We start from the raw sequence: 16,828 nt of genomic DNA, 5'->3' as shown, positions 1-16,828 counted from the left end.
ATGTTTCATGCTTCAACATAACTATTTAACAGACAAAAGTATCAAATCTCCTCCAATCAAGCTATTCTCAGTTCCAATATTAACTTCACATTTTTAAATAATTTTTTGAGTCATCATCTTCCAATACCGAAATGTTCACACAAGACAATGTTTAGGGCTTTTTCACATTAAAAAGAGAAATCTCCTGCTACTACATGCAAATCCTAAACATTTGAGTATGTGTCACAGAGTTTTTGGTCTTTCTTGCAGTTTGCTTGCAGCTGTGTCGCTACGATAATACAGAGTAATTCGACATTGGCAACTTGCACACTTGACTTTGTCATCAATTAGACAGAGCATAAAAGAAAGAGAAAAATAACTTGTGATGGCTTCATGCAAGAGAGAACTGTATTGATCAGTGATTCTGCTCCAGGAATGATGGCTTATTCTCTCCAGGAACCTTGGGACGAATGTTAAATTGTTTCAAGGTCGCCTCGAGGGCCTTCTGGTTACCGGAGAAGTACGCTGCTATGGCATTGTGGAACAACAGAAGCTGCTTATGCATCACCTTCACCTGAAATAAGAGAAGAGATGTTAAGTAAGACGATATTAGCAGATAAAACTACCAAAAGCAACAACAGAAACAGTAGCATAGTCAGCAGGTATGGGGACATGGATGGGTAGAGGAACCATCACTTCATGGGAGGGGACATGGATGGGTAGAGGAACCATCACTAAACAGGATGGGGACATGGATGGGTAGAGGAACCATCACTTCATGGGAGGGGACATGGATGGGTAGAGGAACCATCACTAAACGGGATGGTGACATGGATGGGTAGAGGAACCATCACTTCATGGGAGGGGACATGGATGGGTAGAGGAACCATCACTAAACAGGATGGTGACATGGATGGGTAGAGGAACCATCACTAAACGGGATGGGGACATGGATGGGTAGAGGAACCATCACTTGGATGGGGACATGGATGGGTAGAGGAACCATCACTAAACAGGATGGGGACATGGATGGGTAGAGAAACCGTCACTTCATGGGAGGGGACATGGATGGGTAGAGGAACCATCACTAAACAGGATGGGGACATGGATGGGTAGAGAAACCGTCACTTCATGGGAGGGGACATGGATGGGTAGAGGAACCATCACTAAACGGGATGGTGACATGGATGGGTAGAGGAACCATCACTAAACGGGATGGGGACATGGATGGGTAGAGGAACCATCACTTGGATGGGGACATGGATGGGTAGAGGAACCATCACTTCATGGGAGGGGACATGGATGGGTAGAGGAACCATAACTTCATGGGAGGGGACATGGATGGGTAGAGGAACCATCACTAAATGGGATGCGGACATGGATGGGCATAGGAACCATCACTAAACGGGATGGGGATATGTATGGGTAGAGGAACCATTACTAAACAGGATGGTGACATGGATGGGTAGAGGAACTGTCACCAAGCGGGATGGGACATGGATGGGTAGAGGAACCATCACTAAACGGGATGGGGACATAGATGGGTAGAGGAACCATCACTTGGATGGGGACATGGATGGGTAGAGGAACCGTAACTTCATGGGATGGGGACATGGATGGGTAGAGGAACCATCACTAAACTGGATGGGGACATGGATGGGTAGAGGAACCATCACTAAACGTGGATGGTGACATGGATGGGTAGAGGAACCATCACTAAACATGGATGGTGACATGGATGGGTAGAGGAACCATCACTAAACGGAATGGGGACATGGATGGGTAGAGGAACCATCACTAAACGGGATGGGGACATGGATGGGTAGAGGAACCATCACTAAACGTGGACGGTGACATGGATGGGTAGAGGAACCATCACTAAACATGGATGGTGACATGGATGGGTAGAGGAACCATCACTAAACGGAATGGGGACATGGATGGGTAGAGGAACCATCACTAAACATGGATGGTGACATGGATGGGTAGAGGAACCATCACTAAACGGAATGGGGACATGGATGGGTAGAGGAACCATCACTAAACGGGATGGGGACATGGATGGGTAGAGGAACCATCACTTTCACAGGGTGTGGGACATAGATGATATGGGAAAGTTAAATCACAGGTTTGGGTGGGGTGACATGGATGATATAGGAACAGTGACTTCCCAGGATGGGGTGTGGATGAGTAAGGGCAAACATAACTTCCCACTTGAGGATGTGGATGGGTAGGGGAACAGTCATTTCACAAGGTGGGGAAGTGGATGTGTTCGGGTAAATGTCAGTTTAGAGGGTGGGATGTGGATGGATGGGGTATAGTCACTTCCAAGGATGGGCATGTGGATTTATAGAGGATCAGTGATTTACCAGAATAAGGGGACATGGATGGGTAAGGCACTTTATTACTACAATGTTGCAGCAGATTAGTATGATCATAGTTTGTGTTTCAATGCATGCTTGTACAAAGAAAATAACTTGAAGAAATGATTAGCTACCCTCTGCTAAACAATGACATAAAACTTCACAAAAACAAAGCATACATGTAAAGTTACCGAGAGCGAGAAGTTCATTTATAAGTGATTGTGAAACATATACCTAAGATTATTCCCTAATTTGTTTCTGATTTGTTCCAGACTGTATCATGGCAAATTTCATTCAGCTGACGGCTTACCTTATTTTCGTCCAAGAATTTGAGTTTGACGGCTACGTCCTGTCGTAATTTGTCAAACTTTTGTTTTTGCCGTTCGTACTTGAGTTGTGACTCGTGTAACTTGGCCTGTGTTGTGGCATCCTTTGGTCCTAACTGCAAGCTTTCCATGTCAGCCCTATAGGCATCATACTCAATCCTATGGATGGGAAAAAAAACCAATCTCAGTTCGTCGAGTACAGAAAACTTAACACAGGCGTTAAAGTACTGGACAATGCATGGACAGTGAATGTACAAACATTTTACAATGACTGATTCTTGGGATAGAGAGCTCATAATAGTTCTATATTTTAATTTCTACTGATCTCAAATCTCACCGATGACCCTCACCAAACACAATAGGAAACTTACAAGTGCTTATTATTGGCAAGCCACATACCCAGTATGACATTTATCAACATTACTGTTTGTACTTTAAACATACCTTGTATTCCTGAGGCTGTGAAGGGTTAAGTTTAGTGTAACAAAACATGATAAAAAAAAAATTCGCAATTTTTTTCCCTTTTTCTGGGATCAAAGAAAAGCTCACATTAGCCTTCTTTCACGAAATTGAAAACTGAGTGGCCCTCTGACCGAAGTCAATAACCAATTGTTGATGAATTTAAGCAGCTCAGAGCAGGTCCACATTAACGAAAGAACTAAGCAAAGGGCATAAAGGAAGTTACTAATCTGCCTATTGTAGTTGTGGGTTACCTCTCAAGTAGAGCCTCCTACTTTTGAATAAAGCTCAGAGCTCTCAGACGAGCTACCTTATTATCCACACCAACACTAGGAATATCCATAGGAAATATCCACAGGAAATATCCACAAGAAATATCCACAGGAAATGTTCTTGTTGTGAAGGATATACACATAGGAAGTGTGCTCTTTTGATCATAAAGTGCACCTTTTTTTTTATATAACAATATATCCCTGTTGTACAGCATTTCCACTACTGTTAATTATATGAACCCAGCATTACATATTTCCCACTGTAGTGAAGAATATTCTTACAAAACATCATCCTTACCTTGCTGATTCATACAGCTTGACTGTTATCAGTGAATCCTCCATTGTCTTATTGCACAGGGTGTTCACGCTGGACGTGAAGAAATTGAGGGCGCTGAGTAGGATCTCCCCGTTACCGCATAACGACTTCTGTGTGTCTGCATTGTAGCTGAATTCCTCTTGAAGTTCTGGAGACTTTGCAGCCAGTTCTCCAAATGCATCTCCCAGGGACCGCTGAGTCTGCACCACCAGATAGTATTGACTAGTCAGGGTTTTGGCTAGCTTTAAGATGTGTGAGTACTTCCTCTGTGTGTCTCGTAGAACCTCAATCTGCGCTTCTAGCTGAAGGTCAACTGTCCGAGATGCTTTTCCAAGCCTTTCCTGAGGTAGACATGAAAGATGGATGCAAATGTACAGTTTTAACCCCCCAAAGAACAAGAAAGCCAGAAGGCTTTGTGATTCCTTGCCTTAAAATTTTATACTGTCACCTGATTGACAGAGCAACTGATTTAATTGTAACATACGTCAGAACCAGAAGATCACAGAGGTTTGGTTCTATTGACAATTACAGAGGTATTTGATACACACACTTGTGGACGCCGACCAAATGAATTGTTTACAAGGATTGCACACATAAATCCTATGCCCATATTCATTAATGGAATTCTTCATATGTGAAAAATATAACATAGATGCCCTCTAAAACCATGGACATTTCATTTCCCTAAATTGAGCTTACAAATCAATTCTGCCACCAGCCCCTTTAACAACTGTTAAGAATGAATAAAAAAAACATGATTTTATTTAGTTCATTGCGAAATATTTTGACAACTTTCCAACAAGTCCACATTCCCTAAAATTAACGAACACCACAGACAAATGAGCCACCTCTGAGGCCATAGATTCAAACTAAGTGAAAGGTGTGTGTACGTCCCCAAATGCACAAGCATCTTTTCTCTGACACAAATAATAATCATAATAATACATAGTTTTTATATAGTGCCAAACCAACTATGAAATAATTTTCGTAGCGCTTAACAAATAATAACAATTATAACATATATGCTTGGGTGAAAAGATACGTTTTGAGGGCTGATTTGAAACTGTTCACAGTATTGCACATTTTTACATGTTCTGGAAGTGAGTTTCACAGGCACGGTGCACTGGATGTGAACGTTCTCAAGCCGTAAGTCTGTGTTTTTACTCTAGGGATGAGTAACATCAGCGATGAATTAGAGCGAAGTGAGCGTGCGGATGATGGTCGTAGCTGAAACAAGTTGGTGAGGTAGCTGGGTCCTACATTGTGCATACATTTGAACACCATCAGAAATAGTTTGTAGTTGAAATACTGTAGTTGTATGCAATATTGAACAGATATCATTGTCTATGGTATGTAGTGCCCAAGATTATAAATCAGACCTAATTGTGCATCATTTTATACCTTCACCTATTATACAAAAGCAGCAGCAACTCAATGTAAGGGACATCTATGTACCAAATCTGTTTAGCTACTCAACGCAAGTTATCACCTTTACAACACACTCACATACTGTACATGTGCCTTCACATTTGCACCGATTTCTCTCATCTTTGGCAAAGAATAAAACAATATTTGATCTAATTTCGTTGACACGCCCTGCCATTTACTTAACACAATGACAACAGTAACCAGAGAGCCAGTTGAGTTTGTGATTCCTTGCCACATTTTGTATGAGAGCACTTCAAATAAGATTCTGACTTCAAATGATCAGGGAATCTAAAAGTAGGATCCCATCAGCTTTGGTTGGTGATAATGGTAGCCCAAGGACAGTTTCATAGCACCTGTTACAAATTGGCAAACATTGCTGCATCTTCTGTACTCATAGACACATGTATAAATACACTATTGCACTTGTGTCCAGGTGGCCTTGCTTTTAGTTCGTATATGTATCATTTGTACATAGCTTAACATGACAGTGCTCACTTCATAATGTTAACGCCTCTTTGCCATATTTTTATCACAAAATAATTGTGAAAGTTTCTGATGATAACAGATCGAAGCCATCGTATTAGTTTAAAGTAGGATGCTCCATTTTAGACATTGACGGTCATATCCCCTGCCTAATTGATATGCATGCAACTACTTGTTTGCAATTCATTTTGGAAATTTGCTCCTGCCCCTCACTTCTGTCTAATTATGGTACCTTAATTTCTGTCCTAACATTAACAAGTGTCATCGTACTGGAAGCTTGCCAAATGTTTGCACTTCTTCTGACCATGTGTTTCAGTCAGTTGTTTCTACTGTGTCCACTACAGTACCTTATCCACTTAACATCACATTCCGGCTGAAAATGTTTTTACAAATTGTAAACTTGTGTTAAGTTAGAGTATCAATGATGCTATATAGCTCAAGTCCTATACAATGTAATTACCACTTAACACATATATATTGAAGATGAAACTTGAGCCAGGACGACATTTGTACAGAACACAGATGGTATCAGCTAAATTTGGACAAATTCTTTTACTAGGTGGGGTGTGATGCTTGGGCTGACCAGGGTGACCCATCTGATCATATACTGTACCTAGCAATCAACCACATCATCACTGACCCATCATATTCTCATCACTGTGACCAGGTTTCAATCACATCACAAAGAAAGCCTGAAAATCTGATTTTTACATGATTATTTCTGTTTTGACACCACATGACCTTTGACCAATATTATAACTCATCATCTGCTGATCATGGGTGATCAGAATGAAACAAGTAATAAGTACAGTACAAGTTCAAACTATATTGGTTAAGTACAGTACTACGTGTGACTAGTGGTAATTACAGTACTAGGTGTTACTAGTGGTAATTACAGTACTAGGTGTGACTAGTGGTAATTACAGTACCAGGTGACTAGTGGTAAGTACATTATGAGTTAAACTATATTGGTTAAGTACAGTACTAGGTGTGACTAGTGGTAATTACATTACTAGGTGTGACTAGTGGTAAGTACAGTAAGAGTTTTAACTATATTGGTAAGTACAGTACGAGGTGTGACTAGTGGTACTTACAGAACCAGGTGTGACTAGTGGTAAGTACTCTACCAGGTGTGACAAGCGGTAACTACTGTAGGAGTTTTAACCACTGGCTAAGTACAGTAGGAGGTGTGACTAGTGGTAAGTACAATACAAGTTTTAACTAAATTGGTTAAGAACAGTACCAGATGTGACTATTGGTAAGTCCAGTATATGTTCCTAAGCTTGGTGTTACAATAAATTCCAAACAGTTTCCTCTGTTTACTATAGTTGGCTACCCTGTACTACAAATCTCTGGCTTACCTGCACCATTTGTCTTGTACACTTATACGTTGACACACTCCAAACCTTCAGACTGTCCAGCTTTGCCTTGGCGATAGCTGACGTCGTTTGTCCGTGGAGTGGACTGCCGTTGCTGCCCTCGCTTCCAAAGCTGTTCCGACTACCAGGATCATAACCCCCTGTTTGATTAGAGGAGGGTGTGACTGGGGCACTGCCACTCTGTGAGGTTGGTCCAGTTCCTCCTACTCTTGCTGCTAAACCATTGATAAGAAAAAGAATATTGTTGGGGAAAAATAAGATATTTCAGAGAGCAATGATAAGTACGATAGTAAGGCCTCATTATTCATTCAATCGCAATGGTATAAACAATCTTTAATGTTACTATTATGTAGTAACTAATCACACAATCATGATGACGTACCTATTAGCCCAAATTTTGAATGTAAAATTCAAGTAAAACCATCCTGTGCTCATGCACAAAGTGCAGAACCAAACAATAATTGGACACATACAAGGGCAGTTGTATTGTCTGCTCTATTCAAGACTGAACAGTAGGCAATATGCTGAGCTTTGAATTTTATGCAAATCACAATGCATAGCACAAATACATACTCAGGGATGTGCGTGCCCATGCTGGGCGGCACTGGGCGGACCCGCCCAGCACTAAAAATTACCGCCCAGCACTGTCTTAAAAATCGTGAATCCCACCCAGCACTATTATCATCTAAAATCCTGACATTCCTAACATTATATTCAACATAAATTGGGCCACATGTATCCTCGTTTACCCCCATTGGGGGGTAAAAGAGAAATTGTTTAATAATATCGTTTAATAAAATGTAAATCGAAAAATGTCACCCCTCCCCTTAGACCCCTCCCCTAGGACGGCGATCAGTATACCCCGCACTCAGGATATCCTGGGCACATCCCTGCATACTGTCTGTTGCAGAGAGCCCTTTGAAGGATGCATTTAACATATATAGCAAAGTACAGTCATCAATTTGATACTTTTTGTGATTAAGCGCTATATAAATCACGTATTTATTTATTTATAATTGCTTCCCTGGCAGTTGAATCAATGACTGTACAAAGTCCAGCCAAAAATGATCAGTGCGTAAGCAAATTTGCTTTTCAATATATTACATATGCATCTAACTATTGATTTAGCTTGAATGTTTGTATTCACCAAGACAGGACACCAAAGCGTTTGTTTAATTTTTGATTTGCTCAATCTCAGCAAAATGAGCCAATGAGGTTATGTTGGGAGGCGATCCAAGTGACCCTAGATGAGTCCTTGCTCCCGCCCCACTTGTTAATGATGATGATGCCAAGGCCTATCTTATCATCTCTCCCTTTTGAAATTTTCTGGATGAAACTTTATAGTTTTAGAGAAGAAGAAGGAACTGTGATGGAGATGAAGAAGCTCCACCAGTTGTTTATGAACGTTGAACCGGAATCTAGTATCCCCCCCCCCCCTGGTCATTACTGCTGATGTGCTGTACTTCAAAAACGTTGACCTCCTGGAATAGTGCTTTCAAATGTCTACTGTGAAAGCCCATTGATCTTTTTGACCAAAAATTATACAGTGATCAATTTGAAAGACTCCTGTAGCCAATCTTCACATGGGTTAATCAGTTACCAAGGCAGCATATACCTCCATGCAATACCACAAAGACAAACATTCTCATGTTCTAATAATAAACAACTACAAGTAAAGTACATAAAGAAACTACCATTACATGCAAACACCATGGAAAAATTTACTTCACACATCAATGTTGAAAAAGTATGGAAACAATATTTCATTAACTGTGCTTTAACTGTGAAGTCGTTCTGGGATATCACATTATACATTTTTGGCATTCTAATGCTTGAGGGCATGAGAAACAGAGCTGTGTAGTACATGTTTTCTGTCACAAAACTAACTATCTACTATGTATGCTTCTAGTACGGTCCATGAACTACACGATATGCACTGTAGTTTATAGTACCAATGAACGACTGTACAGAGTTTGAACCAGTGACCTCTGTCTGATAAAGACTAACAGGATGTTCCTATTTCAACTGTCTTTGTTGTATAGAACAGCAGTTATTTTAATATTTGGTTGCTAAAAGATTATCTAAAACAGTATCTTTCCTTAATTTGAGTTTTTATTAACGTTTAGAATTGTATACATGCAGGCTGACTTCTAAAGCCTACACCTTACATAGTTACATATCCTGGGTTGGTGCTACAGATAGGCTTGCAAGTAACTGTATACATGCAGGCTGACTGCTATAGCCTATGCACTGCACAGTAACATAGCCTGGGCTGGTATAACAGATAGGCTTGCATGTAGCTATACATGTAGGCTGACTGCTATAGCCTACACATTACACAGTTACTTAGTCTGGGGTTGGTACTACAGATAAGCTTGCAAGTATTTGTATAAATGTAGGCTGACTGCTATGGCCTACACATGACAGTTACATAGCCTGGGCTGGTATTACAGATAGGCTTGCAAGTAAAGTTCTGTATAAATGTAGGCTGACTGCTATAGCCTACACATGACAGTTACATAGCCTGGGCTGGTATTACAGATAGGCTTGCAAGTAACTGCATACATGTAGGCAGTATGAAATTGTACCTTTAACAGATGTCTGACTGACTGTAAGTAAACAACAAACTCAACCAATTTTTTTTTCTGCTGCATGTAAGACATAACCTATAAATCGAGTTTACCACAGATATTGTGATTTCGTATCAATCACTTCCTAAATTACTCAATATGAAATAACATGGTACCAATAAAGTTTTCCCAAGAAATATGTAACCTTTGAAAACAAATTGTAGAAAGCTTTGCACTACCACAGGAAGAACTGTACCACTCACAGTTAATTTGCAAAGCTTGTTTTTATCCAATAAAATGGATCTGCTAGTATGATATCACAGAGGCTACTTTTGCTTTGCTGCTTTTGGTGATAAAAGTATTTTCGATCAATGGATAATATTTTTCATAACTTCATTTCTCCATATAAAGTGGAGTAAGGGTGGGTCCAAATGTATGCAAAAAAGAGAATTGTCGTCCATGGACAATAAAACACTGCTGGAAAATTCCTTTCAAGCGTCATTCGAAAACTATGAATCACACAAATTATATTATCTGTCACTATAAATGAGACTCCTCTTGAAAATGTGAGATGTGAAAACTTCCTTGGTATTTAAATTGATAGTTACATGTTATGGCATATAAGCAAGTTGACTTTGCAAAATGGTAAAAGGAAGACTTGCACTTAAACGAGGGTTATCAAACTATAAATAGCAGCAGCTAAAATTATTCATAATGCAACTTTCTAGGTAAGATCTAAAGATATGTTAAAACCTTTAGGATATGTGATAGCCTTTTGACAATAAAACCAGAATGCAAAGTGTATTGAGGTTTCGATGACTCCATTACACTAGACTTCTGCAGGACTTGTTGCCAAGAAATAGCTCTTATAATATAAATTCCCAGAACCACTATTTAGATGTACAATTACTCTATGGCATTGGTAAACACAGGTCAGTCTATTGTACGTGGCAACACACACCTCCACCAAAAACAATAGGAGTCTTGTACTCAATGTGATGCATCCACACACTAAGTATGAGAAGTATACATGATTCCTAACCTTAAAATACCATGTTGAAAGGCTTCCAGAGTTTGACCTCTGCTGACTTCAAATGCAGAACTTTGACGTGCACCGACAACAACAGGCTTCTTGTACTCAATATGGCAATCCATATACCATGTATGAGAAGTATCCATAATTTCTACCATGAGATGTCATGTTTAAAAGATTGTCAGAGTTTGACCGCTGGTGACCCAGCTGACCTTTAACCTCCACCAAAAACAATTGAGTTCTACTCAATATAACACAAGCATATGATAAGTAGTTACCTATGCCACCTATCTTGAGATATCCTCTTTACATACATGTTTACAGTCTTTGATGCCTGGTGACCTCAGATGACCGTTGAACAGCTTGACCTCCACAAAAAAAACTACATGCTTTGTTTTCTCAATATGATGCATCCACATGCTAAGTATGACAAATATTCATGCTTCTTATCTTGAGATATAGTGTTTACATGGTTTTCAGTGTTTGACATCCACCTCAAATGGCCATTTCAATTTTCTACCACACTCATGAACAGTGGTTCAGTTTATGAATTAAGTCAACTATGCACACAGAATATCAAGAAGGCGCATGCAAGTATTGTCACAGTAATACTTTCATACTGACTACGACTACTACACACTACTACAAAATGCACAAACGATGAGCAAAGGAAGGAATAACAGGGCTGTTTGTAACAAAAACTCTTTTACTTGTTCTATTGACAATCAACAAATTTATCTGAATAGATGAATGACTATATGAAAGAATTATATGAGTGTATTGATTTAAAAGAAGCTTGTCGTCCACAAGACAACTTTAACAAACTTTTGGTTTTGGGGGATTCAGTTTTCTGTTGCCAATGGACACCTTTTAAATCAGCTCTGATATATAAGTATTAAGAGGGAGCGATGAAGAATGGCTGACAGAGAGAGATGCAGAAAATTGCAGAGGAAAGAGCTCTTACATGTTTCAGGTGGAGGAGCTTCCTGTTGGTCTGCTGAAGAATACACAAAGAGAAACATGATACAAAGAAAGGAGAACAGCCTGCAGCTAAATGGAGACTGTTTTACAGTGTGACAGTAACTTAATGTGATCAAATGTACCCCTTGTATAAGTGCCAAGATCTGCAACATTCAGTCAACATTAACAACTCATTCTCACTATCAACTGTTTGCTAATAACGGTAACTTCTTGAAGACGGCAGGGTGCAATGCTGAAGAGCAGCTATGGCACATTGCCCTTGTAAGGCTTGGAACACCTTTTATATCAGCTCTGATATATGTATTAAGAGGGAGCGATGAAGAATGGCTGACAGAGAGATGCAGAAAATTGCAGAGGAAAGAGCTCTTACATGTTTCGGGTGGAGGAGCTTCCTGTTGGTCTGCTGAAGAATACACAAAGAGAAACATGATACAAAGAAAGGAGAACAGCCTGCAGCTAAATGGAGACTGTTTTACACAGTGTGACAGTATGTTCATGAGATCAAATCTACCCCTTGTATAAGTTCCATCTGCAACATTCAGTCAACGTTAACAACTCATTCTCATTATCAACCGTATGCCAATAACGGTAACTTCTTGAAGATGGCAGGGTGCAATGCTGAAGAGCAGCTATGGCACATTGCCCTTAAAAGGCTTGTATCCCACAAACTTGTAGCCATGCCCAAACCCTCCCATCCCCCCCCCCCCAATCCCACCATCCTTTACACCAGATGTGGACTGAACCACAACAAACTAACAAGTGTAATACAGCCTTATAGAAGATGATGGCCTACATTGAGTTTGACCTACACTTCTTATCAAATGAATGGCTATGTTTCACATGCTCTTTCAAATTGAACCTGTGTGCTATAATGAAGACATAATTTAGCTTTTTGTTCACAGTTCCTGATGCACAAAGTTTATCATTCACATGTACTGTATACTACAGCACACCTTGATGTGATCATACCTCCACTGCCACTGGGGTTGGCAAGCCTGCTTCCGACTGTTGGGTTTTCAGTGATGTTCGGCGATGTGATACCTGTCTTCTGAGGACTACTCAAATCAATTCCAGTGAATTGGCCTGGGACATTCAGGGAGGACGGGGGGACCACAGATCCACCAGGGCCTACCCGTGGTCCATCTCGTATCATAGTTCTCAAATCCTCTTCAAATGTGTCGTCTAAATCATCAGCCTGCATGGTACCATTCTCCTCGGCAACGGGATTTGGATAGCCTTCACCAGACATAATGGTAGACTAATAAGAAACCGTCTAAGATCTGACAAAAATAACAAAATACATTCTCTCTCTGTTATGATTAGACTCTTTGTACAATACACTTCTTGTTCTTATTCACAATACATGCGCAGTCACAGCGCCATATATACACAAATGAAGAGAATGGGGGTGAGAGTGGCAAAGTGTAAGCATAGAGACCATGATGACAGCACTAAAGTACCTGCAAACAGTTATAAATGTACTACGGGTAGCACCTACACATTTCACTACAAAACCTGCCGTAAGTCTATGCCAACTGACAACAGCATTGACGATATAGAACGAACAACTAGGATCATGGTAGATCGATGATATATACAGTATACGTAGTCCCCAAACAAACAATCATTTTGTGATTCAATATGCTGGTCATTCTGATATTTTGATACAAATCTATTACCTACTACTTGATCCATGGAATAGCAATATCAGCCACTAATAAGTGGAAATTTTTAGGCAGAGCTAACAATAGGGTGTTAGGCACCAGCAATCACACAATGACCTCTCTATTGTCATGGATAAAACCTTAGACTTTTCCAAAAATTTGGAAGCAGACATAATTGATTCACATACAGAGCAACAGTAGAGCAAAAGAAATGGAAATAGAACAGCATATTGCTGCCACTTTGGACTATACAGTGACGTCTACGACTATCAACATTTTGAAATTTATAGAAGTAATGTACAGTAGGAATTCTTTCCATGCAGATAATATACAAAACTGCTCTAAAATGTGTCCTTCTCTCTGCTCTCTTATGAACAGATTGTAACAATACCATCTGCCTAATCCACTTGTTTGAACTTTGAACAAAACAGTACAAATAATGTAGGCCCCTTTATCACCTATAACTGGGAGAATAATGCTAACACTGTGTACATACACCTCTCATTATTGCTAAGGAAATCTATCCATATCAGCCAACGTATGGAATTGCTGGTGGCAATGATAGTAATGGTGCACTGCCTAGAACCAAAAGGAAATCAATGGAGATACATACTTGTAGATGAGGATACAGTGAACCTAACATCTGCAGTAAATATAGTATACAGTGAATCCCATTGGAAGCATGTGTGTCCAGAAAAATTACATACTGTGGAATTAATACTGTGGATGATTCGACACACATGAGGGAATTCTAGAAACAAAGATTTGAAATCTAGAGGGAACCATTGCTGAGAATTTATAACCATGCAAGGGATGACATCATAATTTATGTACATTCTGTCGGCAGACAACTTTAATAACATCAACTTATTACTTAGAGCAAAATGTTCCAGACTGTTAGTTGAAGCCCTCCCCCCCCCCACCCCATCTCAATATCTTCTTACTAAATTAGTTTACAGTTTTCATTATAACTACTCAATAGGACATCAGAACTATTTTTCTGCACTGTTCATTTGACCGAAATTGATTCAAAACGTTTAAAACCAAGTTGCTGACACCATGAACAAGCCTCTGATAAAGTTGCAGGTTTGCATCATTCTTGCCTTTGGTTGTGGTTAACTAACAACTATCCTTGATGGCTAGGTGTTTTACAGAAAATCCAGGGCAGCTGGTTGCAAGACCAACATTTTTTAGAGAATACCATGGACAATTGGACATGAACAGTGGAACAGGCCCCAATTAGCTCTATCCCACAACCTCAATTAAGATTTGCATTGGGCATAACTGCAGTTTCAATCTTGGGAAAAACATTGTGTGTACTGATGCACCTTCATTGCTTGCAAGTATACTGTATAATGCATATTATTATAAACAGATGTTTCATGCACATTGTCATGAACAGTACTAATGTATTATTAGAATCACCATGAATATATGCTATTACTAGAACTACCTTATCCATACTGTAAAGTATATTCTTTGTTACAAAGGAACCAATTCATATGTACTGACAACACAAAATTAGAAGCTACATTTTCATAAAGAAACATGTTCTAGGCTTAGGCCAAAACTGTGACTAACCTACGTACCTTCTCCTATCTTTGCTGACCTTTTTTAGCTTTATGAATCCTTCCTAAGTATCATTGAAGTTTGTGGGGCATTTCAAGATATATTTTATGTATCATCTATTTTGATTGGTAGGAAGAATGTGTATATTTCTTCTTCTTTCTCCAAGAGTGTGACCGAAAATGGACTCGTTTTCGTGTTGCATTGCTGTTTCTAGTGTTACTGAACGTTTGTGTTATCCAAATTCCCATATGTGTAGCCTAGCCTAACTTAGTTAGGATAGGCCATAGTTCTAGTCTTGGGCAAAAACTTTTCTTTATTTTTGGAGTTACTTTACTTGAAATTGTTGAGAATCGAGGAATGAGTGAATCGTTAACACACTGATATTGCAGGACAATAATGATAATTGCGTTTCTCGTTTACAGGTAGGTTACAACTTACAATTTATACAAGTCGTACACTATCCTAAGCTATTTGAGCTCGAGCCCGTCAATGTTAGGATATTCTGTAACGTGTACGGTGTACTGTAAGTAATGCCTAGACCTAGGCCGGTTAGGTCTGCGAATGTGAAATACATGGAATTGGCGATATCCTAGGCCTATGTCACTTGTTAGATTATCAATTTACAGGCATGACTTGAGTGTAACGATTGATTCTTATTGAGTCGCTTAGAATTCGAAATGATACCTCTCAAGTTAGAGACTTTCCAAAGGTTTTGTTTTTTCGCAATTAGGTACTGCAAACGTACTTCAGTTGTGTTAATAAATAACAGGTCAGTGTGATGAGGTGGTCCACCCGCAAAAAAAAAACATCTGCTCATGACGTCATGCTAACTAACAAATTATTGCTGACTGACATTGCGAAAGGGTTAACATGGAAGTATCTATTTATACCTTGTTGACATACTTCTCTTGTGGAAGGTGGGGGTCGGGGTAGGGGGAGGGGTGGGCGTCTTGTGACCATTCTCATATGGAATTTATCAAAGAGTAGAGGGATGGAGGTATGGATCGAGGGGCACAGGAGGGGAAAACCGGCAGGGTTTGCAGGGGATCGATCTGTTGTTTTGTAGACAGTTAGGTCGGCTACGGAGCCGAATGGGGTATTCGAAATATCAACTTTATTACGAAAGTTTTACTAGAGGATATAGTTTATATGTTATCCACACTTCCAATTTTCCTCGAATTTCAATACAAGTTCACTTTTTACATCAAAATTCCTACGTTTAACGTAATTTCAAAGTTTTCAAAGTTTGTGCTATTTTCTCGAAAAGTCAAGGCCTTTTTATATATGTAGTTCAGCTACATATATGCTTTCGGCTATTATCTCAAAGTTACCCTTTTTCTTCAAAAGTTACTTAATAATTTTTCGTGGCCGGCTGAAAATTCGAGGGTGTGAAGACTCGCGCACAAAGAAACGTATCATGCCGGTAATCTGACCTAGTTTCGAATGAGGTGTAACAGAAGTGTTAGACACCACCATCGATCCCAGAAAATACACACACAGCTTGCTACCGTCGGTAATAAGACACTAGTGTACAGTCAGTACATACAGCTGCAGTCAATACCCACAGGACAGTGTACAAACGATACATGCAGCGATGGACATCTCAGGTTCAGCTAAAGATAAGTTTCATTGCTGTCTGCATTTTGTAGCGACAAGCAGAAAACTTTACTTGCAAGCAACGGAAAGTTAACTTTTTCAGAGCGCGGCACGCGGTTTGGGGCGAGTCTTTCAGCAGCGTAAGCTATACCGCGTTTCTTCTGATTTAGAATGTGCATACAAATAAATTGATAAACTATAGGATTCTGCATCTTACGTGAACCTTTTCTTGTAAACTCGATGACCGTGAAAATAGATAACGTCAGATAAAATGACATTCGATCCAGTGAAAGATTTAGTACTGTTCTGCCATCCACGAAAATAATTTTCTGACTATATGTTTGTTATTGGCGGATCCGTTGGCCACTACAAGTTGGAAGGGAGTGAAAAAGATTATACTATTAAGACTA

At 39.6% G+C, this 16,828-nt stretch overlaps 1 protein-coding gene across 18 annotated transcripts; it reads right to left on the bottom strand.

Moving 5' to 3' along the window:
- Positions 1–359: 359 nt before the first annotated feature.
- On the bottom strand, positions 360–15,660 carry LOC139979821 (arfaptin-2-like). 18 transcript variants are annotated; one of them, XM_071990948.1, is made up of 8 exons: positions 15,507–15,660; positions 12,559–12,869; positions 11,960–11,992; positions 11,573–11,605; positions 6,988–7,220; positions 3,698–4,056; positions 2,653–2,827; positions 360–553 (listed from the first exon to the last, which is right to left on the bottom strand). In XM_071990948.1, the coding sequence occupies exons 2-8, from the start codon at positions 12,836–12,838 to the stop codon at positions 395–397; spliced, it is 1,272 nt and encodes a 423-aa protein (XP_071847049.1). In that variant the 5' UTR covers positions 12,839–12,869; positions 15,507–15,660; the 3' UTR covers positions 360–394. The 18 variants fall into 18 exon arrangements, with proteins under 18 accessions (XP_071847049.1, XP_071847053.1, XP_071847050.1 ...); XM_071990952.1 differs by having other exon boundaries at positions 6,988–7,217; XM_071990949.1 differs by having other exon boundaries at positions 11,573–11,602.
- Positions 15,661–16,828: the final 1,168 nt, after the last annotated feature.

Source organism: Apostichopus japonicus, chromosome 14, assembly GCF_037975245.1.
Source record: "Apostichopus japonicus isolate 1M-3 chromosome 14, ASM3797524v1, whole genome shotgun sequence".
NCBI lineage: Eukaryota > Metazoa > Echinodermata > Holothuroidea > Aspidochirotida > Stichopodidae > Apostichopus > Apostichopus japonicus.
This window is presented reverse-complemented; position numbering and strand designations above follow the sequence as displayed.

Bases quoted from the DNA above. Each gene is read 5' to 3' on its own strand.
- LOC139979821 (XM_071990948.1), bottom strand. From the start codon at position 12,838: ATGTCTGGTGAAGGCTATCCAAATCCCGTTGCCGAGGAGAATGGTACC. The intron at 2,828-3,697 runs GTAAGGATGATG...TCCCATCCATAG, and splicing joins AAGCTGTATGAATCAGCAAG to GATTGAGTATGATGCCTATA. The intron at 554-2,652 runs GTAAGCCGTCAG...CTCTTATTTCAG, and splicing joins AATTCTTGGACGAAAATAAG to GTGAAGGTGATGCATAAGCA.